Here is a 24,270-nt window from a genome sequence, read left to right as displayed (position 1 = left end):
AGTTAAACCTGTAAATTGACCTTGTTGAACAATAGGTTTTATGAAAGTCAGGTATGGGACTTTTTAGAAGAATTTGAAAGATTGATATTTTGCACAAGTGGTCAGTCTGTAGTCAAGTGTACTTGTAAATCTTTTGGTTATGAGTTCTGTCAGGACAAGTATGGAGAACTAAATGCTATCTGAAATGTTGAGTAGTGTCAGTGGGAAAAGCAGAATTTATTAGAGACTGTTGTACAGTGGAAATGTTTTCATTAGGACCACCGAGAGAAACGTCATCAGGTATTTTAGAGGAGAATGTGGGCTACAAAACTAAGAGAGTGTAGTTCTCTCAGGATATTCTTCATTACAGTTTTTATATGAATTTGATCCATATTCGGGTGTTGTATAGAAAGTAGAGTTTTGTACTAGTATGGTGCAGTAAAATCTTGATACTTGTACATAGATAAATTTGTCTTGTAGGTTCAGTGTTGAGTACCTGTAAACGAGTTTCCTGGTAACACCTCAGCTTAGCAGACTTCTGTAACCATCAACCAGTCAACCAAGTTATCGTCATTATTTTTCAATACACCACCATTTCAAATGTGGAGGTTAAGCGTAGAGCACAGGATAGTTGAGGTTAGGAATTATGAGGAATTTTTGTCAGTTGTAAGATTTCTAGAGAATATTCAACAGACTTTGTTACTTATCAGAAAGCCAGGCTCCCAAAGTGTGTTCAATGTAGATACTACCGAACTGGAAGGTTCATTTTAGCAATCAAGTAGCCCAGAAACACTTTCAAAATACTAATAGTGAAATTGAGCATAATTATGTAAAGTCCATCTTTCAGGTTATGGTAACTATCGGTGCATTATATGGAAATCCTTGCCAGATTTAATGTGATGTATGTCTTGTCTTAAATCATTTTAATGTCTGTTGAACATCCAATAGGTACATTAGTTTGGGCATAATAGTTATTCAGGAGACCCACTGTGCAGTCCAGGTGATGACTTAACTGACAGAAGGAGAATTCTGGACATTTCAGAGTTGAAAGCCTCCACAACAAAGTGTTCTGAATTTTGAGAAAATGGCAAGTTTTACAGAAGCTCCTTTATTGACTCGTGCAGGTTAAAACTATATTGTGGGCTCTGCCACAACCCAAAATACATCAGCCATATATGCATGGTTGAATACAGTACTTATTTGGAATTCATGTTGCAGTATACAAGTTCACAGATTCAGAGGTAGTAAAATTTGCAAATACTGTAGTACTACTAAAATGTTTGGTATTCCCTGGACAGTTTATATCTGCAAACTCAGGGCTTTCTGATAAGTAACAAAGTCTGTTGAATATTCTCTAGATATCTTACAGCTGACAAAAACTCATAATTCCTAACCTCAACTATCCTGTGCTTACGCTTAACCTCCACATTTGAAATGGTGGCGTATTGAAAAATAATGACGATAACTTGGTCGACTGGGTTGATGGGTAATAGAAGTCTGCTAAGCTGAGGTGTTACCAGGAAACGTTTACAGGTATTCAACACTGAATCCTACAAGACAAATTTATCTATGTACAAGTATCAAAAGTCTTTGACTGTGCCAACTGTGACTTCTCCACAGAAATTAAAACTGGGTTTTCTGTGTCCCTGTCTCCAACATGAAGTATTAACCTTAGGCGCATTCATAACGTGGTAATCATAACCTCCAATGATTTGTTCATTCTGTCCGTGTCAATCAAACCTTGACTTTCCTCCTCTTCAAAATTGAGCTGTATCAGAGAATTTTGCTGTGAGATTGGAGCTCCTGAACTGCATGGTAGATTCGTGATTACTGCATTTGTAGTGAATCAGTCATTTCTAAATTATTATCGGACAATTTTGATATGCAGAATAGTTAAAGTGAACTGGAGACAGGCCTGTATTATTTGTGGACCACCTGTGATGTGCCTACCTTGTTTCTGTAGCACCTTTCCACATTGTTACTGAATCAATCTGAATGCACAGGGCACTTGTACTGACATGAGAGATAGGCTAAGATTATTAATGGATGACCTCTGACCTTTTAAATTCAATACTGAAGGACCACATTTTATTTCAGGATGAAACTAATGCAATGAAGTCTCATTTTGACTTGAAGTTTGCTGTACTGAAATGCAGAGGAAAAATATTTATTGAATGTCCCCATTTGACGTGAGGTTTGCTGGACTGCAATTTAAGGTAAGTCGTCTTAGAAACTGTAGCCTTTCCTGTGTTATATGTGAGGTCATTCCAGATGGAAAATCTTAAGTTAGCAGTTGTATAGGCTCTCTAATTTTGTTTTATTTTTATGCTTGTAAACTTTTAAATTAACATGTTCGAAAAATGACTGTGCTGTGTTAAATATAGGCACTTAATTTCTTAAATTTTAAAAGTGCAAGGTTTGGAACTGGCAATGTTTTGGTATAATAATCTTCTTTCAGCTGTTCAGTTGAAGCAATTGGCTATCACACTTGCATTGGCTTATTTACATGACTTTTTCATCTTTTGAGACTGTTTTTCCCTTATTGTCTTGTTTTGATGATCTGGGGTTTATGAACCCAGCATGGCATCAGAATATAATTGCAGTAACTCCAATATGGAGATGAATTCACTTAGTTCTTCTAATGCTGCTAACTCTTCATTTAGAGGTATTTCATCGGCAGGTTTGGGACAGGTCAGTGGTTGAAATTCCTTCCCAAAACTGAGAGAAGAATCTCGGTCAGTTTCACAGAACTTGGGTTTTTTAGTTTTCTGTAAAAGAAAACTATTGTGACAGCTTTGTCTGTCCGTCTGCCCTTTTTCTGTCCACCATCAGATCTTAAATACTGAGGGAGGCTAGAGGGGCTGCTAATTGGTATGTTGATCATCCACTCTCCAATCATCAAACATACCAAATTGCAGCCCTCTAGCCTCCTCCTTAGTTTTTATTTTATTTAAGATTAAAGTTAGCCATAATCATACTTCTGGCACTGATATACTCTAGGTACCAACAGCACAGACCACCACCAGACCATGGCTGAGTTTCATGGGCCGTTGTTGAAAGTTTCATACAGCATTACATGCTGTAAAGAAAACTCAATTGTGCCGAAGAAACTTTGGCGCATTTTTTACTTGTTCTTTCTTTTGTATGAGAAATTGTGAAGTTTATTATCACTGTGTACAGCTGTGTGAATCTTTCTTCAATTACTATTTTACAGGAAAAAACAAGTTTTAGTTGTCATATAATAGTTACTTTTATACTTCTTGAAATCTGAAGTACCTCCCACAGTACGTAAGCAATTAAACGATTACCACGTTCTTCTTGAAGTTTAGTAGAAAACCTCAAATAGAATCCTCTAATGTAGGTCTGCACGTAATTTATATATTGCAATACACTCCCTGAACACCTGAATTAGCCCTGGTCACTGACCAGCCCGAACTACATCCCCATAGCTTTTACCCACTTAGTGGGTAATAAACTGTCAGCGTTACCAACGCTTACAGGAAAATCTTGTCAAATGAGTTACCTGAAGAACCGTTGGCAACACTGCTGCAAGTCCCGGCCGAGTGAGGCCGAGATCCCCAATTGCTTTTTGTTCGCCATGCTGTGTGGGTGTGTCCCACATCAGGCGAACTTTTGGTCATTTAGCCCGACCCCCATTCAAGATTTTGGACATCAGATCACGATTTGGAGTGTTTTCAACGCACTTTCTCCTGGATGGATATTTTATTGATGGGATTTGGAACTTCTCTCCCGATTTTGACTTTGGGATCGGTACTTTGTATTCGATTGGATAAGTCAAACAAAAAGACGTCGCCGTCTGCTAACGCCGATACTTCAACTTCGTTTACATCTTCGACAACAGAGCCTCCTTCTGCAGGAGATGCTGACGCCATCGTCCCTACACGTCCTGCAAGTGTAGGATGAGCACCTCAAACACGATCGACATTCTGTTTGTGTTTTTATGTAGGAAGACACAGTGTAGTATCAGTCAGATAGGCGGCGAGTCTTGGTCGGTAGATCAGATGGAAGAATTATTCAAAAAGTTAGAGGACAAGTTACTAGCTGAGTATGTCTAGTCTATTTTTCTAGCTTTATGACTAAATTAACGGAAACTAGAGATAAGGATAGTAGTATAGTGTTGTAGATACTAATCGTTCTTTTTCAGCCCCCCTGCCTGTTCCAGAACCAGCCCTAATGGGTGCCGGGGGTCATGGAGAACCGCAAACCTCGAAGGTAGGATCTACTGGCCCCCGGCGGAGCAGGCAGTGTTGGTAGCAGATTTCCCCCCTTCCCTCTAAAAGCGTAAGTTCTAAGGTGGATTTAGAATTGGGAATCACTCAGAAGGGTAGGAATTCTAATTAGGAAGTATTCAGGAAAGTAGTTGAGCGTGGTCTTCTTTGGGCTTAGGTCTCTCATTCAGATCAATCGTCGGTTTTATTTCCTGCTTCGTGCTCTGTGCAACAAAGGTTTCAGATCCGTGGAGGGTCGTTCAGATTTGGTTTCTGATGTATCTGGTTCTGAATTTTGTTTTTCCCTTGAATACTCCTCCTTCAAAGGTTCCTTTTCCTTTGGGGGGTTTAAAATTTCGTTTGTCTTGTGATGGTGGTAATTCTGGCGATCGGGTTTTTCCAATATTCATGATCATGTCTTAAAGAATTTTCTGATTTGATAATGTCTATCAAGATTATCAGGGGCGGGGGGAACAGGACCAGGCTATTTTCTTCAAATTTTCTGATTTGATAATGTCTATCAAGATTATCAGGGGCAGGGGGAACAGAACCAGTCTATTTTCTTTGAAATCTATGGCCTCTTCGGCCGTTACGGAAATTTTCCCGTTTTTCCCCCTTTTTCTTCTAAGCCTTCTTCCATTGCCCTTCTCAATATTCTTTTCGGTCCGCTCTTTGGGGGCTCTCGGGTCTTTTGTTGCGCATCCTGTTTTCTTGGCTTTTAACTCAGCAAAGCAAGGCTATCTTGCTTCAACCCTGTATTTTAGAGCTCAGCGCCCCCCTCTGTTCAAAAAGGGAAGGGGTACTTTTTATGGATCCGTCGTCGTATCACCTTTTGCAAATCCGGTGGTTTCTCAGGCATCCGGTCTGGTTGCTTCTCAGTTGTTTGCGGAGGCGTCAGCAACTCCTTATTTCATTCTTTATGGGTTCCTAACTGTAATGTATCCTCCGCGATTCTTGCGGATGTTACGATAGTCGGCGATTCGCCCAGCGCCAGCGTATCAGCACCAATAGTTTCTTCATTGTAATGTATCCTCCTGATTCTTGTGGATGCTACGGCAGTCTGCGATTCGCCTGCGCCAGCATTCAGTGTATCAGCACCGATAGTTTCCGTAGCCTTTCCATTCTCCAGGATAGTTGGTAACTACCTTCTTCTGTTACCTTCGGTTCGGTACCTCGTAACTTCCCTTCATACTCCTTTTGGGTTTCGATCCGGTTGGGACCTTCTCCATCTGTCCGACGTCGGCGTTGGGCGCTCGGTGGTTACTCCGGAGTGTGGCTTCTTCCTTCTTCCCTCCTCCTCCGCTTCTTCTTTCTCAACTTTCTGGCAGGTTTTCTCTGTCCCTCCATCTAGGTATCCATGTTGGTTCCGGGTCTTCAGTTCTGGATTCCCACTCTCATGTGGTTTTGATACGTCCAGATTTGAGTGGTTCGGGTGTTGCGCGCCTCTTCTCTCTCAGGAATGGGCGTGGTCTGCCCAGGTGTTGCGTCATCCCTGTTGGGTGGTGCGGGTTTGCTCAACCTAGACTTTGGTGCCTCCAGTATGTTCGCGATTGATACGTCAGGTGTCCTTCTCAGCACCCAGGTGTAGCAGTTCGGGTTTTCGAGTTCGGCGTTTGCTAGGGATCGGCCTGCCTCTTTCCTGTTCCGCTCGGTCGGACCAGTCCGACAATCCTCCGGCTCGGTCGAACCAGTCCGACAAGGATTGTTCATTTGAAGTAGAGGATCCGGTACCGGATATTAGTTCTCCTTCAGCCAGTGAGAATGAGTATAAGCAGATGGTAGACTTCATCCTCAATCCAAGGTTCGAAGGAGCGTACACTACCGAACAAACGATGTTCGAGTCGCTATATGCGACAGAACCGGTAGTTGCTCAAACAAGATGATTTCTCCCTCCGGTCTGGTACTGCCTGACACCTCTTCACTTCGGTGTCAGTAAGGCTGGCATACCAGGTTAACATGTTGCCTGACTATACAACGTTCTTTGGCAGAAGAGGAGGGGCTGCTTTGAAGCTTCCGCCTCACTATCCGGACATTCGGAGAGGGTTCTGTTGTGGGCGCCTTTTGCGCTCTGCAACAGTCTTAGGAGGAGGATATCTCCTCCATGGTCTATTTCGTGTAGCTGTGTCGTCAGCAGTAGCGTCACAGCAAGCTATGTTTAGTGGGCTGCTCCGGGTTCAAGGGATGTGGCCAGTATAACGAACTTGTTGCTTCTAACTCATGTCTCCAGTTTCGGCAAATATGCATCGTTGAAAGTACAAATGTAGAAATAGAGGGTTCCTGTTTAACAGGGAACAGCCGGTACCACTTGAAGAAGCCTTTTAGGAGAGAATCTCTCTCTCTCTCTCTCTCTCTCTCTCTCTCTCTCTCTCTCTCTCTCTCATTCCAGGGTCTTGTGTCTCCGCATGCTTTCTCTTCAGGTATGTCTCAGGAATCGCTGGGACTTCCACATCGAGAATACAGGTATAATCTGGAACGATTCTCGCTTGTCAGATCGTCTGTGATAGTCAGAAGAAGTGCATCTGACATCCGGAAGGTCTATAGTCTCCCCTCTTCCCGACGTTCATCTGTACTCAGATGCCTCATATCAAGGTTGGGGAGCAACCTTGGAGGAACCCAGGCTTCGGGCCTCTGGAGGGATCGGGAACAAGAGGAGTCATAACCTTCAGGAACCTCAGGGCTATAAAGAAGCCCTCAGGTGTTTTCTCAGTCCTAGTGCGCAACACAATAGTGGGTCTGCTTTGCGACATCTTAACTGCCGTGTCGTATCTGAGAACTCAGGGGAACAAGATCATTAGAACTTAGAGGTGTATACTTTCCGCCATTCGGGTCTCATTCATCAGGTAATCAGGAATTGCAGTGTGTCAGGCGGGGAATGATAAGCATTTCTTCTTCCGGAAGTCATGGCCGAGAACTTAAACAGCTGAAGTCCAGACACTCTAAAGTTATGTCTCAGTGCTTCAGCTTCAGAAGTCAACCCGTAGCTTTAAACTTTAACGTTCGTTTAAGGTTCTTCTTTATCTGCAAGTGTTCAGTTCCGGCATCAGTGGGGATATCTTTTGTCCAATGCGAATAATTACCAAGGTTGATAAACTCCGTTTCGCTTTAGCTGTACACTTCTTGTCTTTCCTAGGGAATCCTTCCCGTCCGTCGAAGGAAGGCGATTAGTTACTTTCGGAGAAATGGTTCCATGGTTCCTGGTTCATATAAACTCCGTCCGCGCTCACTACTGCTCTTAACACAGTTGCGGGCACAGAAATGGTTCCTGGTTCTGGTTCGAACACAGTTGCGGGCACACTTCACGATTCTCGTGTGGTGCGAGGTTTATGCCTTACCGCACAGTATTCGGAGTATGTCCACTTCATCTTCTTTTCTAAGGAATGGTTCAGTCTTCTATTCTGGAGGTAGTTGCTTGCGAATCCGTCTTTGTTTTCTTCCTTCACTTAAGAGACGTTCAATTCGCCCCACTGCGTATAGTGGCGAATTCTCCTGTCTAGGGTGCATTCAGTTAGCTGAGGTGGTATTCTCTTCGTGCGAAGATTTGGAAGGTTATTCACTTAGTCTGCGTTTAACGGCGAAGTCTATTATCTAGGGTGCGCTCATTTAGCCAAGGTAGTATTCTCGTAGTGCGGTGATTATTAGGTTAACCAGATAGGAAAATTCCTTTTTAGGCTTTAGAATCTTAAGCAACAGTGATAGTATAATCACATGAACTTAAGTTCAGAGTATCTTAAGTATCCTAGTCTTTGATAGTTTCCCTACGAGAGTCCAAAGAGGTGCTCTCATAGGCTAGCCTAGGTTTTTTCGTCGGCACTGGGATACTTCTGTGCTCGTCGGCCTTTGCCGCAACCTGCAGGGTGGAGGGTCACCGGCTCAGCACACTGCCTCATTCCCTCCTTAATGGGTAGGCTCTGAATAGTCACTTGGGAGATGCATCGTTCTCCTTTTTACATGAAAGTTATTCTCTTAGTCCGTGTGTAGCCGCTAACCCTTCTATCGTGGGTGCGTTCATTTAGCTAAGGGGGTACTCTCTTAGTGCGGAGGTTCTTAGCGGCGGCCACTTGAAGTCGGTGTCGTTTTCCACGACTTCTACCTAAAGACGTTCAGTTTCTTCGAAGAAGAATTTCTCGCTTGTTCCCTTTGCGACGACCAACTCGATCTTATAATTACGTGGTAATGTTAAGGGTGGGGGGAACTATAGGTAATGAATGTAGTCAGGAAATTTGGAATTTTAGATTCTCTGTTAGTCGGGGTTCATAGTGAGAATATTAAGTTTGACTTTAGTACTGTGAAGATAGGCAGATCCAGTGGACAGGTTTGGTTTCTTCAACCTCTTCTGCGCAGACATCGGGAGGCAACGGACGGCGAAGAACTCAAGATCCTGCACACTCAACTTCTCCTCCATACATGAGAGGCTACAACATGGAGCCACATGGGAGGTTCTTCGTACCCCTCCATACATGAGAGTGCTTTGATTAGCCACATGGGAGGTTCATCGTACCCTCCATACATGAGAGTGCTTTGATTAGCCACATGGGAGGTTCATCGTTCTCCACTAATCATGGAGGCTGTGATTAGCCACATGGAGTTGGTTTCTATTAGCCACATGGGAGGTTCCACATGAGAGGTAGCACTCAGACCCTCCATAAATGAGAGTGCATGGGAGATTGTTCTCCACTAATCATGGGAGTGCTTTGATTTTGCTACTGGGAGGTTTGAATACCACATGAGAGGTAGCCCTCCATAATGAGAGTGCTTTGATTAGCTCCACATGGGAGGTTGATTAGCCACATGGGAGGTTGGTTTTTATTTTGCCATACATGAGAGAGCTTTGAATACCACATGAGAGTGCTTTGATTAGCCACATGGGAGATTAGCCACATGGTAGGTTGGTTTTTATTTTTTTTTGCTACTCTCTATCCATGAGGAGGTTTGAATACCACATGAGAGGTAGCTTGACTCAGACCCTCCATAAATGAGAGTGCTTTGATTAGCCACATGGGAGGTTCATTGTTCTCCACTAATCATGGGAGGCTGTGATTAGCCACATGGTAGGTTGGTTTTATTTTGCTACTCTCTATCCATGAGGAGGTTTGAATACCACGAGAGGTAGCTCGACTCAGACAGTACCTAGACATGAGACTGACATCGGGGGTACTCTCTCTACAGACATTCTCACCTGCCGAGTGGGATAACCAGGTGAGGATACATTCATTTATACAGAGTAGGCGAATAATGAGTTACCTGCTTTCCTGATGGCAGGTCGGGCTGAATTAGATTGATCCCACCTCCACTAAATTTTGTTAATGGGGCTAATTCAGGTATTCAGGGTGTATTGCAATATGAAGTTTTCATAATAAAACTAATATTGTAATACTTACCTGAACACCTGAATGATTCCCACCCTCCTCCCCACTTCAATTTGAATAGTGAACAATGCAAACGGTGGGGATTTTCCGGCGGCCCACTTAGTGGGTAAAAGCTATGGGGATAGTGCGGCCGACTTGCAGCAGTGAAATTGCCAACGGCTAATCAGGTAACTCATTTGAAGCATTTGGTATTGGCATATGATTAAGGCTGAAATGTATGGACCACATTATGGAAAACACAAAAAAGAACTCGAAGGATAAATAACACCAACAGAGAATTTAACATGAAGGTACCATTATATATTGAAAAGATAAGGAAAGCCAGACAGTACTGAATCCTCATGCAACAGAAAAACTTTAAAAAATGAGAAGAGACTGATGGATTCTAAAGCTTTTACAACTGGGTACTTGGACCTAATTACTGATGCTACTCAATTCTAAATACATGATCCTGAACGCTAATCCTATAATCATTCACTAGTACATAACTCTTGATACAAAATGAAAGCAGTGCCCAGACTGTGAACAAAATAAAACCCTTAAAAAATGGAAAAAATCCAAATAAGAAAGGTACTTTAAGAAAAGTTTCTTGAAACACCTGTGGTCCAGCAACGAAACTTATTGAAGCCGTAGGTAAGCTGCTAACTAGTCAGTGGGCCTGAGGTAACCATTTATGCATGTGCCAACTTGCCAGGAGCAGCAGATCATCATTTTCCTTTTTCAAACAATCAGTGTCTAGGTTTTTCACAATACAGGAATAGGCTGTGTTAAAATTATTTTGTTTAAATATATATAAAGTAAGGAAAGTGTACAGCCTACTTGTTTAAACACTTAACATAGAAAAGTAATTGTAAGCATTTATGTGCATCCATAAAATAGCTAACTCCTCTCTTTACCTAATTAACTCCTTACATTAAGCATGTGAAAATAAGCAAGAACCCCATATGTATACAAAATACTCAACTGGTACTTATATAAGCTTAGGAAATACATCGGTCATTCCAAAAACAAGAAAAGCAATTACTAGAACTTGCTAAGAGCCAGCCGACAAGTCTTTGTTACCAGGAAAGTTGAGCTACCCGATGAAAAGATACTGTACTAGAAAAGCCGCAGTAAATCAGTATTGAAATTCAAAAGCATGATTCAGATTAAATGAATAACATCAACAGTTGTAATCCAAATCTGGGAACTTCTTGTATGTTGATAACAGGGGAGACAAGAAAAGTGAGGTACAGTGCTTAGTTTGTGTGGACCAGTGAACTCGGGTGACGTGCAGATTGGTTCCGACTTATTTTGTCTGTAAGATGAGACGGCAGTATCTGGGGGCATTTGAAGGCCACAATATGTTAGATGAGATGGTAGCATTTAGAGGCATTTGAAGGCCATGATTATAGAAGTGATGAGTATGTGGTGAAATAAATCAGGTTTTGGAAAGTTCCATTATATCCAAGCTTTCAGAATTTACTTGTGGATTTGCATAACTTTGTTTTTTTGAGTCAGTTTTTAAAAGCTTATTAGAGTATGAGACTGCAGTTTTAAGTATGAAGTTTTTGAAAATTTTACTTCAACCAGCAATACATAAAAAGATCATCACTTAACATCATGCAAGGCTGTTTTATAAGTATCTTTTCAGTGACCCTCTTCAGAATCATGATGCATTTCAAGTGCTGAAAGAGAAGAGCCTAACAGATTCGCAGGAAGCTGTAGAAGCATTAGCGGCGCATATCATCTCTTTGTTGAATATTCTCCCTACGCTTACTCATCAGCTGTTGAAGCAATACGTTATTCAGTTATTAGAGGTAAGAATGAAAATATAAAAATTTGTTGTACAGTATTTCATTTCATTTTTATGGGAAACATCTGTATCATTAAGATAGAATATACAATATTTGCATACAACTGTTGAATATAGTATTATAAAACAAAAAAATACAGGCAATCATAATTATATATGACTGGGTTAGGTTCCCAAAAGTACATTGTCAGGCAATAGATCTGATAATGACCCAATTCTAACCTGGGTGTAATGGGGATAAGTTAGTAGCCATTCAAAAATATTAAAGATTTAATCATAAAAGAGCCTACTCTGTACTATAATGCACTTATTTGCAATGAAATAATGTAAGAATATTACTATAAATACCAAAAAATGTTATGTATAGTTAAATGTAAACAATAAAAACATATAATTTAAACAAAAGGAAATTAAAAATGAGAGAGAAGCACAAAGAACATGAAATTAAAAGAATGGAAGTTGATTAGCTACATGATTATGATGATGATGGAGTATTCAGTGGTGTAAATTTGTATTATAGTTAAGTACAGGTATGCTCGAAGGAGTTAAATTATGGATAGGATTGCTTCCAAATGGGTTAGATCAATTAATATCGAAGATGCAATATTTTGAAACACGTATTTTTAAGTTTGTATATAACTTATGGCAACAACGTACAAACAGGGCATTTCCTTGCACGATCTAAACCTTAACGTTGGCCCAAGAGCTGGAATAGGTACATTAATTCAATGAGCCGACCCCACACTTGCCCTGATTGTGTCAGAAGTTAAAATGGTCAGTGTTGGTTTGCAACATGGTTAGTGCTGTGTTGTAAATACAGGTAGTGCCGATGAATATCCCTGAATTGACCTTACGAAGAACACCAACAGAGCAAGTAGAATTTCATGGAGTTAGCAATTAATACCGGTGGGACAATATTTAGAAAATATTTTAAAGAAGAGACTGACAAGCAGCAATCCTGAGACTACAATTGCCATAGAATCAGGCAGCAAGAAAGACAACTTACAATAGACCAACTTCTTCTCCATCTCTTTATTCCATCTTCTAGTTAAAAAGTAAGAGAATAATAAAAGCATTGTTAGCAACTTATACTTTTGAAAACAGCCAGGGTCATTTGCCATAAACAACCGAACATATCTCTGAAAGTTGTTTTGCAAATAAAGAAATCGGATAACAACTGTTTTGCAGCCGATTTCAAATCCATCGTTATTAAACAATTATCGTAGTTATATTAAAATGACGTAAAACCTGATATGTTTTTGCACTAAGATTTATCCGCTTTTAGAGAAAAGATCAGCAAGGAAATATACTGCTGCAGTAAAATTAAGCTGCATCTTAAAGGGCTGAAAAAGAATGTTCAAGCTGCTAATGACTATAAACAGGTCGTTTACATTGGCAACATGGATAAACTCGACCGCCTCTTAAAATTGGAAGTATTTTAATCAAAACTACTGGTCACTTGAAAGAACACATATTACTGCTGATTTCAGCCATAAAAGATACATACAGTTGCTGTAAAAGAGTGGTATGATGATGAAATCAAAGAAAATAGCAAAACGGAAAGTCTTGATTTTTTTGTTTACAAAACAAACAGCAGGCCAGCACCAACGTCATCTACTAACGTCCCTCTCTGCTGCAATAATTCAACGACATAGTTTAAGTTATATTTGACATAAAACACTTCAAGTAACAAAAATACACATGTCCCTTATAAAGGATTACAGTATCTTTAGAGATTCATTTACGAGATTTTGAAGCAAGAAATGCCCTCTGAACCGAAAGTTAAATGCATCAAATAAAGACTTTGAGTCATGATCGATTCCAAAACCAAAACATTTGATCGCTTATGATCTTCAATTTATAATGCAAAAGCAGTAAAGAATATTTACGATTGAATACAGTGTAGTAAAGCATAACATTTTAAAAGATCCATGGAAAAGATGCAAATTCTTATTTTGATGTTTGTATAATTTACTCTAGATGTTATGTGAAAATAGAATCCAAATAATGTAAGAAGCTATCACATAATATCAAAAGTGGGGCCAGGCCTGTTATTCAAACTTAATACAATTATCATGTCAGTCTGCATCAACCTGCAGAATTAGCTTGACACTAATAATTACTATACCATATATGTACAAAGTATACTGATAGTGTAGGCTAGGCTACCATATATGTATAGATGGTACTGATTGCCCTAGGTAGGAAGGCCATGGGAGTTGCGATTTAACAACTTCATTGTTTGGAACCTAACCCTAGTAATTATTTTATACCTGTAGTGTGAATTTATATTGTATTTTTGCATTGTATGACTTCCAAAGGATAGTTTATCAAAAAGCCCTTATACAGTAATTTTTTAAAGTATTCATATGTTTGCATATGTGAGAGCATCTCCTGTTCTTTAATGTTTCTTCTTTCATCTGCAATGTACAGAAGAAAAAAGTTGTCAGCTATTCAGCATCTCATGGTAGCAGGAATGGTATCAATTACAATTTCGGCCATTTTTTATCGGAGACCAGAATTGTACTTAATTGCTTAAAAATTAAAGTTCTTAGTTAAAATGGTGGTGAGAGAGATGCTTCAGAGAGCTAATTAATGTACAAGCATTGAAAATTATATCATATTAGTTTCTACCTGGTAAGCTCTGTTATTTCTGATTTCAGATTTCATTATGGGGCAACAAATGTGACTTGAGCATGTCTGGTGGTGCTGAGGTAGCTCAGAGTTCTGACTTTTTGAAAAGTTTGGACAAATTCAGGGAAAACATTCTTGTGAATCAGTCAGATTCCTTATGGCAGCTCCTAGTTGCTCTTCCTGAAGACCAGAGAGATATTGGTAATTATTTTCTTTAGGTCTACAAAAGCACAGAGTATCTTAGTCTTTACATATTTAAATGTCATCTTTTCATACAGTGGAAGGACCTGAAGCTCTTGTTTTCTTTGTCTACAATAAGTCTGTCACTAATGTGTTAACAGGTTTATACAAATATGTTTTAGAAATGTCTTGACCTTGATGTCCAACCACAAGGAATGTAGGCTGCCTTAATAATTGAAGGGTCCTGATTTATGGGTCAGTAAATGTGTTATAGCTTTCAAGTTAATTGCCCTCTCATGCCACTATCCTCAGTGATTCACATTCTTTCTCTCTTTTAACTTTTGTCTGTTACATTTTTCTCATGCTTATTTGGCAGTCAGAGAGGGGTATCTGTACATACATGTACATGTAATGAAAGTAAAATGTAAAGTAAAATTATGTAATGAAAGAAGGTAAAAAGAATGCAAAAGGATCAGAAACAGTAAAAAAGAATTACATATTTGACAAGAGAGAGAGAGAGAGAGAGAGATAGCTGTCCAGGATAAAAGATTGGGTTATTTTTCCTTTAAATATATTTAATTATTTTTGAGGTAATAGGGGAAATTTATTGGTTTTAGTTTATGCTGAAAGAGCAAATTGTAAAAAGTACAGTTTTATAGAAGTAACTTACGAAGTAATTACATTTTAGTTTCTAAGTTCTTGCTGCAGCGCCCATTGTTTTAATGTAGGTGAACAGGGTCATCACACAATTGCAACTAAAAAGAAACCACCCTACAACACAGCACAAGAGCCTTTTAAAGGATTCCTGGCTGCCTTGAATATCCCATTATGAAGGCAGACCACTAGAGCAACTTTGTTTGAATTCATGTCATCTGGCAGTATTAGCTCTGTAAACTGAAATTTAGCAGTTTGGTCCTTGAAGAGCATATATCATATATCTTTTTGTACTGAAAAGCTTGTGGTAACAGTAGCTAAACATGCATATAGAAAAACAGATCAACTTGTGATATCAGATAATGTACAAAGTGTTTTGTTATATCATAAAAATACATTGTAAGTATGATTAATTTAATTACACTGTAACAAGCAGCCCATTGAATCTCTAATGAAATGTTATGGCATGTACAAAACAACAGGTATGTGTAAAACTACATTTTATTTAACTTAAATACAAGACAAGATTATTGTTTTTTAGATTTAAGTACTAAGTCCATGTGAAAGAAATTAATTATTTTATTTTATTTTTTTCTTTTCAGTGTTAGTCCTAGATAATGCAGGTTTTGAGTTGGTTAGTGATCTCTGCTTGATGACATTTCTAACGGAGGCAGGTTTGGCAACAAATGTTGTTATAAGAGGTCTGTCCCTGGTTTGAGTCAACACCACATGTCCTCAACACTTACATGGACATTAGAAAAATTTCAGTAACTGGCAAATAAAATGCATATTTTAAATACCAAGTTGACTGAACTTTTAATTGTTGACTGATCTGTACCTTTGGTAAGAACTGGTATACAAGATAGTTCAAATGCTGTACTTAGTTAGCAAGCACAATGAGTGTATGTACTATGCGAGGGTTAGTAATCATTGGGAGGTTAGGTGGAAAGCATTAACCTTAATTTTTTTAGTTATCACAATTCTTGTATCAGTCTCTGAAAAGTGAATTCATGATGCTTCTGACACCTTTGCTCTTCTTTTTCATTATACTGTACAGTAATCCATATTAAAGATAATCATTGTCTGTCTAGAATAATAAAGTATGTTATTGATGGTTGTAAATTAATAAAGTACTTAAGAAGAAATATCCCCATAAGTAGGAACTATTTGCCTGATTGCCGTAGTGCTTGTCTTTGGAATGTAAATAGAAGCAAGACATACTACTGCAACTTTCCTTTCTCATCTTAAGAGGACCGTATTTATTCATACTTCATTATTAAAATTTTATTCTCTTCCTGAAAAATAATTTTTCTTACAAAAGGAGAATATTTGCAAACTTGCAGTTTAAAGATGATTTATTTCTTTCAGTAATTTTTTTCTGAAGAGTGTACTGTTTAAAATAATATTGTACTCGCTTCTGAATCAAAACCAAACATCTCTGTAACATATTTTTAGGTCTTAATTTTATCCTTGAGAGTACACAGCAAATTAAAAATACTCTGTGTAGCCTTTGTACTACTCTACTGTCCAGTTCTGTAGTCTTCCATCTAAGAAAGTATCAAATGGAGAAAACGATCAGTATTTATAAAGAGTCAGAAGATTTTAAACTTCAGGGTTTTGTGACTTGTTGAGGAGGTTCAAAATTTTGTAATAAATCCCAAAGACTGTCACATTAGAGAACTCAAAATATTACCAAACAGAAATTGAACTTGCTCTGTAAAATTCTGAACTATGGCAACAGATCATACTAATTGTCATTTTAGTACCAAGAAGATAAAAACAAAGCTTGGGAAAGTCATTTCAGATGTTTATATTTCAAATTATTCTGAAGATGTTCTGACGGGACACAAACATACACAGACTAAATGTAGGGGTACAGGGTGCAATGGCCCTTCCAAAACTAAATAGATTAGAAAAAGGATAATCTGATCCATGATCTGCAATAGGATGCTGCTAGTACTGTAATGCCCTTAGAACTCGAACAACTGGTACAGATGATAAATTTATTTCACTACAAACTCATTACTTTTGGTTAGCATCCAAGTCTGAGAAAAATACAATATTTTAAAAATTACTGTTGTTTGACTGACTGGGAGACTTGCTGAACAGATAAAAATTTGTACATTGCAGTTGATTTATTATTTATACCCCTGCCTTTATTATCACTAGGAGTTTAGCATACCTGAGACAAAGTATGAAGCAATCATCCTTAGATTCATGCCACTGTGATGGCCAACTGGTAACAATGCTTTCAAAAATATATCTGAAAGAGTATCACCATACATATTTAAGCAAGAGAACTGAGAATACCATTTCATTTTTGATAGTTATGAACTAGACAATTGACATCCTGTGCAAAATCAATTACACTGTAATGAGTGTGCCATGAATGTAACCAAACCTAGGACAAGTTGTTTAATGGTCAACAGAATGAAAGATGACAGAAAACAAATAGCTTAAACTGGGAATGTTACATGATAGCACTTGCACTAACTCATGTCTGCTACTTAACAGGTGGTGCTGATTTTAATTCCTTATCTGTCAGATGATAAATTTATAGCAATAACTTGTTATTTTAATTGAACTGATATTCTTACAAGTGTCTTGGAAAAGAACATGTAAGAACTGTAGACAAAGTAAACTGTTAATCTTACTGTCCCATTGTATATGCTAGTCCTAAAAACATACTGGAATTATTGAATGGTTGGTATTATGTCATACCAGATTATGTAAGATGGTAATTTTGCAAAATAAAGGGAAAAATATATTAGAAAGAGGCTAAAAACCTGCTTACACTTAGTACTGATCTTTCATGGTGGTTGGAAAGTTATATACCTTAGTTTGTTGGACCATTGAGCTGGCTTAACAAGGGCTGACCCAAAAGGATTAGATTTATTTCTAATGGCTAAGAGTAATTTGGTTACCTAGCATATTGGACACAGCTTTATTGTGGAATCTGAACCAAATTATAACAAGAGATGAAATCAAACAATCCTGATCTAAATTGTCTAATTGATCAAAGGCCGGGCAGAAAATTGGAGTGGCTGCCAGCAGTGCTAGGTTTGAAGTCCAACCTGCCCAATGAGGAAAGTCTGGAAGTATTTCTGGATCATCTGGTTCGTGGAATTACAGTTGACCTGTCAGTCATGGTATGGCATAGGAGTAACTGAATTGCAATCACAGCAGTAGCCCAGGTGTGGAGGCTGTGTTCAAAAAGGCTTTTGCAAAGAATAGATGTATCAACTTCTGTGCCTTGGTATTTAAAAGAGACTCCAACAGACATGCATCTCACTCATCAACCCCAAGCTTGCAAAGCTGACAAGCTGCCTTAGTGGTAATGAAAAATCCCAACTAGGTCCATTCAGTTCCCTTTTGAGAACTTGCAGGGATGAGGGTTACTTCCCAGTGGTATGAAATAAATTACAACAGTGCAGTCACTTTGTATTAACCTTCAAAGATTGTTCAAATTTGCATAGTAGCAGGGCCATCTGTAATGATAAGTATGTCTGAGAGACTACCAGGTGGCCTCTAGATGTGAAAATTGAGTGGAATTTATGTGCAGACAAAGGTAAAAGATGAAACACTCAGGAGCCTTTGAGGCAATACATCAGATGCCTGACTGTGCTGGAGCCAGGGAACTGACTAGTTCCTGTACACTGGATGTTGACTATTATTGGCCTGATCATGCTGAATAATGAATGATTGGACTTATAAGCTGTCCCAGGAAAGTATTAGAGATCTAACTCCTAACTTAAATATTTATAAATTTTCACTGTTGGTATTCCAGAACACTGAAATATTTTGTTATGATGCATAGCTAGTCAGTTGTATGCTTTTCAATTTCTCCATATGTAATATTTTTATTTTATCATAATTGAGGCTATAGTTATGCGTGCTAAAAAATGTTGACATAAAGATATACCAAAATATCAACGCCTTCCACCTTTTCTTGTACTGTTCAGAATATGTGACATATTGGGCTTTTTTATGTATGATGAAACATACTGATGTATTAAGAGCAATTCCACTGTATATTAGCATAAAACTTGATATCAAATGTACACACTTCACCGTGGAGAACATTAGTTTGGCATACTGCATAAAACATGATGAAAATTTATTGAAGGGGTTGACACCACATCACCCCTCATTGTAGCTTACATATACTAAGTAACTATTAGGGTATCTTTCTGATTTCTTTTGTTGATATCAATGATGTTTTTCTGTTTGGATAGAAAAGTATATAAAATTTAGGTGTGTATATCTGCACACTTGACTTTTTTAAGCTTAGTTATATCTTGCCATATTTTGCTTCTAATGTCCAGAGATATTGGTAGTTCTTCAAGAGAACTGTCCATCAGATGGTCAAACTACTTGTCTAGTGGCAGGTGGAAGATAAGTCAGAGAATGTTTTGGACGACGTCATGTGACTACACATGTATGAGTGAAGTTGAACCTGATCTTTATGCAGAACTCAGTAAAGCATCATTGATAATTTTCAAGGTAAGACATTACATTTTAAAAATTTTTCCAGAGTCAAATCCTGTTATGAAATAAATATATATACACTATAATTAAGAAGGAATTGATGAGTGAAAAAATGTAAGTGGTAAAAGAACTGATTTTGATCAAGTAAATTAAGAACGTTAATGTAAGTACAAGGTAACAAAAACATAGAAGCCACTAACAGTGCACATAATCCTGGACTTTGGACCAGCAACAAAAAAATATAATAGGTAATGTAAATATCAGAGTTAGTAGAAACAACACAACGAGTAGCATACTAAAGACAGTGCGTAATATTACTAAGAGATGATGAACTGATTGACAGAGCGACAATATCAGATTTCCTCCAAAGAACAAAATGGTTACGAAAAACATAGACATCATTAACATGCACTATGGACAAAAATAAAAGGCATATGATTAAACTTCTACCAAAAATAAAATTCATTGGCCAAAAATTAAATTCCAAAAATTTAAAATCAGGCTGTAAGTTTTTGTGTTGATGCAAACTGCAGAAAATCTGGCTACAGTGAAACATAATGAGCCAAAAGGCACTTTGTTCCAATCAGGTGATCATACAACTGTGTAGAATCATGGCACCCACAACACGAATCAACTTTGGCCAAAACCATCAAGCTCAATCCAGTGAATGCTCATTTTATAGATTTAATATTGAACTTATGATCTTACAAAATAGAACAGGTATGACTTCCGGGAAAGTCAAATTAGGGATGTCAATAATTCATTAAAAAAATTGAATGTAAATAATAGCTTACCAAAATGTTGAAATTGGCAATCAAAATAATCCCTGCAGTTAGCTAATGATTCCCATGAAGATAATACAAAAAGAAATTTTAATACAGAAGGAAAAACATCATCCCAAACTCATATATAAGGTCCTTCATGCTGCACAGACTGAAAAAAAATTGAACTCATGAACTTTGAAAAAATTATAAAATATGAAAAACCAAAAAATTCAGAACTGTCACTGTCCCCAGAAATACTACAAAATATAAGAGAACTAAATAAAATATCAATAAGTGCAGAGAAAGAAACAAAATTCCATCTTCAAATAAATTTTGTCTTAAATCCAAGGCAGAGGAATGAATTTCTAATCTCAACCATGTCTGCCATTAAAGAAAATTAAATAAACTTGATAGAAAAAATATGAGAGAAAATCAGAAATGCTTCAAAATTCTTGTTAATAAAGATATTCAGAGGACACTTAGTAAAATCCACCACAGCCCTCAGTATGGATGTCATAAATGTTTAACAAAAGAGCTATATGTACAGAATGTAAAGTATCACCAACAGTTAAAAATTTTTTGCGTGACTGTCCAAGATATAATCAACAACAGCAATCAAGTTTTGAAATAAAATCAGTTAAGGAAGTTTTGTCAAAATATTCATTTTCAATTAATCCAGTTGTAAATTCTTTAAAAAGGCTATAATTTAATGGAAATTCTCAACTTTATGAATGAAGACAAATCCCTCATGCTTACCATTTGAGCTGAAAAAACTTGCTTTACGGTCTGATTAAACAACTTAATAATAATAATCTCCCTCCTGGTACTATTGTGAAAATACATGTTTGTACCCACATGTTCTATCTATCAAAAAATTATGTATATACCCTGAACATGATAGGCAACATACAATAAGATATATAAGTTCACCGAATGTAATTTATATGGATGGATGGAAATTTATATTGGCATATGATTTGCTGCAATATTGTACAGTGTAGTAAAACAAGTCCGTTTTCATTACCCAATACAGTAATGCATATGTTTTCACAGCGGAATTGTTTGCAATATAGTTAGGAGTTAAGATTTTCAGTGACTCCAGGAGTGCTTTAGAGACCCTAGAAAATTATTATCCTAGAAATCCATTTGTTCAGCATATTAAATTTTCATTCATAAATCGTGAAAAGCCAGTATAATGCTGGAGTATGTTTGGTCCTTGTACATGATGGCATCAAAGGAAATGAGGATGCCGATAAAGTATGCAAAGCTGCCATTAGTATTACTAGACCAAATATACCTTTTCCGTTTGTGGTTTGCCACTCTCGCTAAAACCCATCATCATTAATAAATGGCAGGCATGGTGGAATACTAGGTTAGACAGTTAAAAATTAAAATAACCAACTATAATGGATAGTGACAGTGTTGACGTTCTTGTCAAATGGAAATCCACCCTGAAACAATATTTCCTGTCTTATAAGATAAATAACCCACAAGACACACTCCTTGAATGCAGAACTACACTTAAATATTTCTTTAGTAACTGCCCAGCTTTCAATCAACAATATATATTGTGTATCAGAGACAAATCCTTGAAAGAAATTCAAGCAGAAGCTTCATTTTCAGTTTGTTCCATTATCAGATTTTTAACATTGGAATATATTAAACAAGATCTGATATATTCATTAAAGGCACAACCTTCTGGACAGCCCCATGAGAGTTAAGAGTATTAACTCAGTTGTACAGTTAAACTTTTTGTTGATTATGATATGTGCAATAGCATAATTGAAGCACACTTTCCTATTTTGTATTCTTAAAATTGGAACTGGTATTTTCTGAATTGTAAAATGGACTATTTCAGTAGGTAGTTTTAAAATAAATAAATAACAGTATATTATGGATTAGTAAGTAAAAGGTGTAATTTTATGGAAAAATATTAAAGATCAAGCAAGTGTTTGTGATTAATTAGCAAATATATATTCTCCAGGGAGACTTAAACTACAGGAAGTTAACTGGTGACCTTAGCTGGCCCACGACCACACCGTTCAAGGCTGCCTTACGTAACTTTTGCCCTGCTCCTTTGTTAGCTGTACGTACTGCCAAGGGAGGACCAGTGGTTGGGTTAGAAGCTGAAGTTGCTGACAGAGTAGCAGCAGCATCACCAAACTGGAACATATCAGGTGATTTTGGAATGCTTCAACTGTGCACATCTTGATATGTGGATGCAGACAATGGCGCTGGTTACAGTAATATTGTTGCCTTTTCTTCCCTGTTTGTATTTTTATAATATGTTTGTAAGTATATTTAAGTATAGCTGAAGGTATTTATTAGGCAAATTTGGGGATTATAAGAAAAGTCCAGTAAATTTTTCCAGCCATGTGTCAGCACATAGTATTTAGAATTGCCATAGTTTTGTGACTGAAAAATCTCTAAATGTTTTATTGTTGATGTTGTTATAGTTTATTTTCATGGCATAAATAGCCCATGTGCTATCCTGAACTGCTCTGAAGTTTTTCAAAATATTTCTCTTCAGTGACCCTCTAGATTGCCAGTACAGTATAAGTTAAATGGTGAATTTTTATTTCTGTAAAAGCAGTTTAGGATGAAAGGAAAAATGTGTCACATTTGTTAAAAAATAAATCTCGGATAAAGTACTGTTTTTGTATTGCTCTTATAATCCTAAGAACTTTGTTACACTATGATTTTATACTGATTTTAATCTTGTTCAAATGTTAGTTGTTTTATCACAACCCCACTGACTATGTATATGTGCCTAATATTTAGGTCCCAAGTGTCCCTAAGTTAACCAGTCTTTTTTTTTATATCAGACATGGGGAAGTGTATTTCACAGGTGCCATTTGGACCCATAGTTAGGTGTCGGCCCTCTAACTCACTTTTTGTGAACCTGTTGCAATGATGGAAACTGTTGACTTTTCCCTAGGTGATATTTGAGAAGTTCCAGTTCTTCACCACTTGAAGTCTTTTAAGTGTTACCAGTGTTGTCTTTGTGAGTATTTAGTCTTTTTATCTGTACAGGAATTTAGCTTTTTCTGCAGTAATTACTTAGTTATAGGTTTCTTCATGTATCTTGTAAAATTCCTAATTTTTGGTGAAAGTTTTTTCTTGCATTACACTTAGTAAATAAACAAATTGTTACAAAGCACCAAGAAATGTGTAATTGTTTATGGTGATGTCTTTTTTTTTCTCTTGTTTTTATATACTGAAATGAAAACGAAGAGTAAGTAATGTATTTTGCTTTTCACTTTGTAATAGTTTTTGGGATGCTATCTTACACTCAAATTTACTTCCTTTTTATTTTATTCTCTGGGCTACATAAAATGTAAACATGCCAACAAATAACAAAATGTCATGTAGCTCTTTTTTTACCCTTTTCAATTTACCTTACTGTGCTGAAGAGTACAGTTGTAATTACTAGGAAGATGGTACTTTCTCTTGGACAGATGTCTATTCTCCAGATTGCAGTTGTCATTTTATGCCTAGCTAAAGTAATAATGAAATAAAGGATCTCTTTGATCTCTTGTCTCAGATCCTTTGGCTCCATTCTGTTCTTGGACAGTTTGGTCAAGAAGCTCAATTTGTGACCGGGGCTGCATACCCTTATTAGTACTACTATTTATTCTTCACAACAACCTTAAGGATCTGGAAGATTTTCACCAGGCACTACCTCTCTACTTCAAATGGCTGGGACAGCCAAGGACTCCATGTATCCTTTCAAGATATATGAAGGTTCCACCTTTCTATCCTTAACAAGATGACCCGAGCATGGAGACAGTGGTTGTTTTTTCATCCCAGGAAAGGAAGGTGGTGCACAGCAAAGTTCCTGATAGAGGGGATTGTCCCCATAAATTCAGGAGTACTAGAGATTGTTATCACCTAAGAAAAGCCCTTCTCTTTCAACAGAGCCTTTAAACTTTGTGTCATACAGCCACAACTTTAAAAGGTTTCATGCACAGCTCATGAAATTATATATATCACTGGCAAAACAATCTTACTTTCCCTGTGAGCTAGATATGGGGAATATGGTGGAGCCCAGAGGTCTACTTGTCGAGCCATCAGCAGGAACAGCAGTAGTTTGATGACAGTGATTTATTTCATGTTTATCAAAATAGAAGGGGAGTTGGATGATTTATACATACCTGTGAGCTGACATGGTGCCTGTGCCA

At 37.6% G+C, this 24,270-nt stretch overlaps 1 protein-coding gene across 1 annotated transcript in view; it reads left to right on the top strand.

Annotated features, from left to right (window-relative positions):
* The window catches only part of LOC136847601 (damage-control phosphatase ARMT1-like), a 35,204-nt gene extending 12,463 nt beyond the window's left edge, over positions 1 to 22,741 (top strand). The window contains 6 exon segments of the mRNA XM_067119318.1: positions 11,174 to 11,373; positions 14,033 to 14,204; positions 15,440 to 15,532; positions 15,535 to 15,604; positions 19,163 to 19,340; positions 22,074 to 22,741. Of these exon segments, the coding sequence (XP_066975419.1) occupies positions 11,174 to 11,373; positions 14,033 to 14,204; positions 15,440 to 15,532; positions 15,535 to 15,604; positions 19,163 to 19,340; positions 22,074 to 22,301 (941 nt within the window). The 3' untranslated portion in view covers positions 22,302 to 22,741.
* The last annotated feature ends 1,529 nt before the right edge of the window (positions 22,742 to 24,270 follow it).

The sequence above is a fragment of the Macrobrachium rosenbergii genome, chromosome 17 (assembly GCF_040412425.1).
Source record: "Macrobrachium rosenbergii isolate ZJJX-2024 chromosome 17, ASM4041242v1, whole genome shotgun sequence".
Classification (NCBI taxonomy): Eukaryota; Metazoa; Arthropoda; class Malacostraca; order Decapoda; family Palaemonidae; genus Macrobrachium; species Macrobrachium rosenbergii.
Note: the sequence above shows the minus strand (reverse complement) of the source record. Positions and strands in the feature narration are given on the sequence as shown.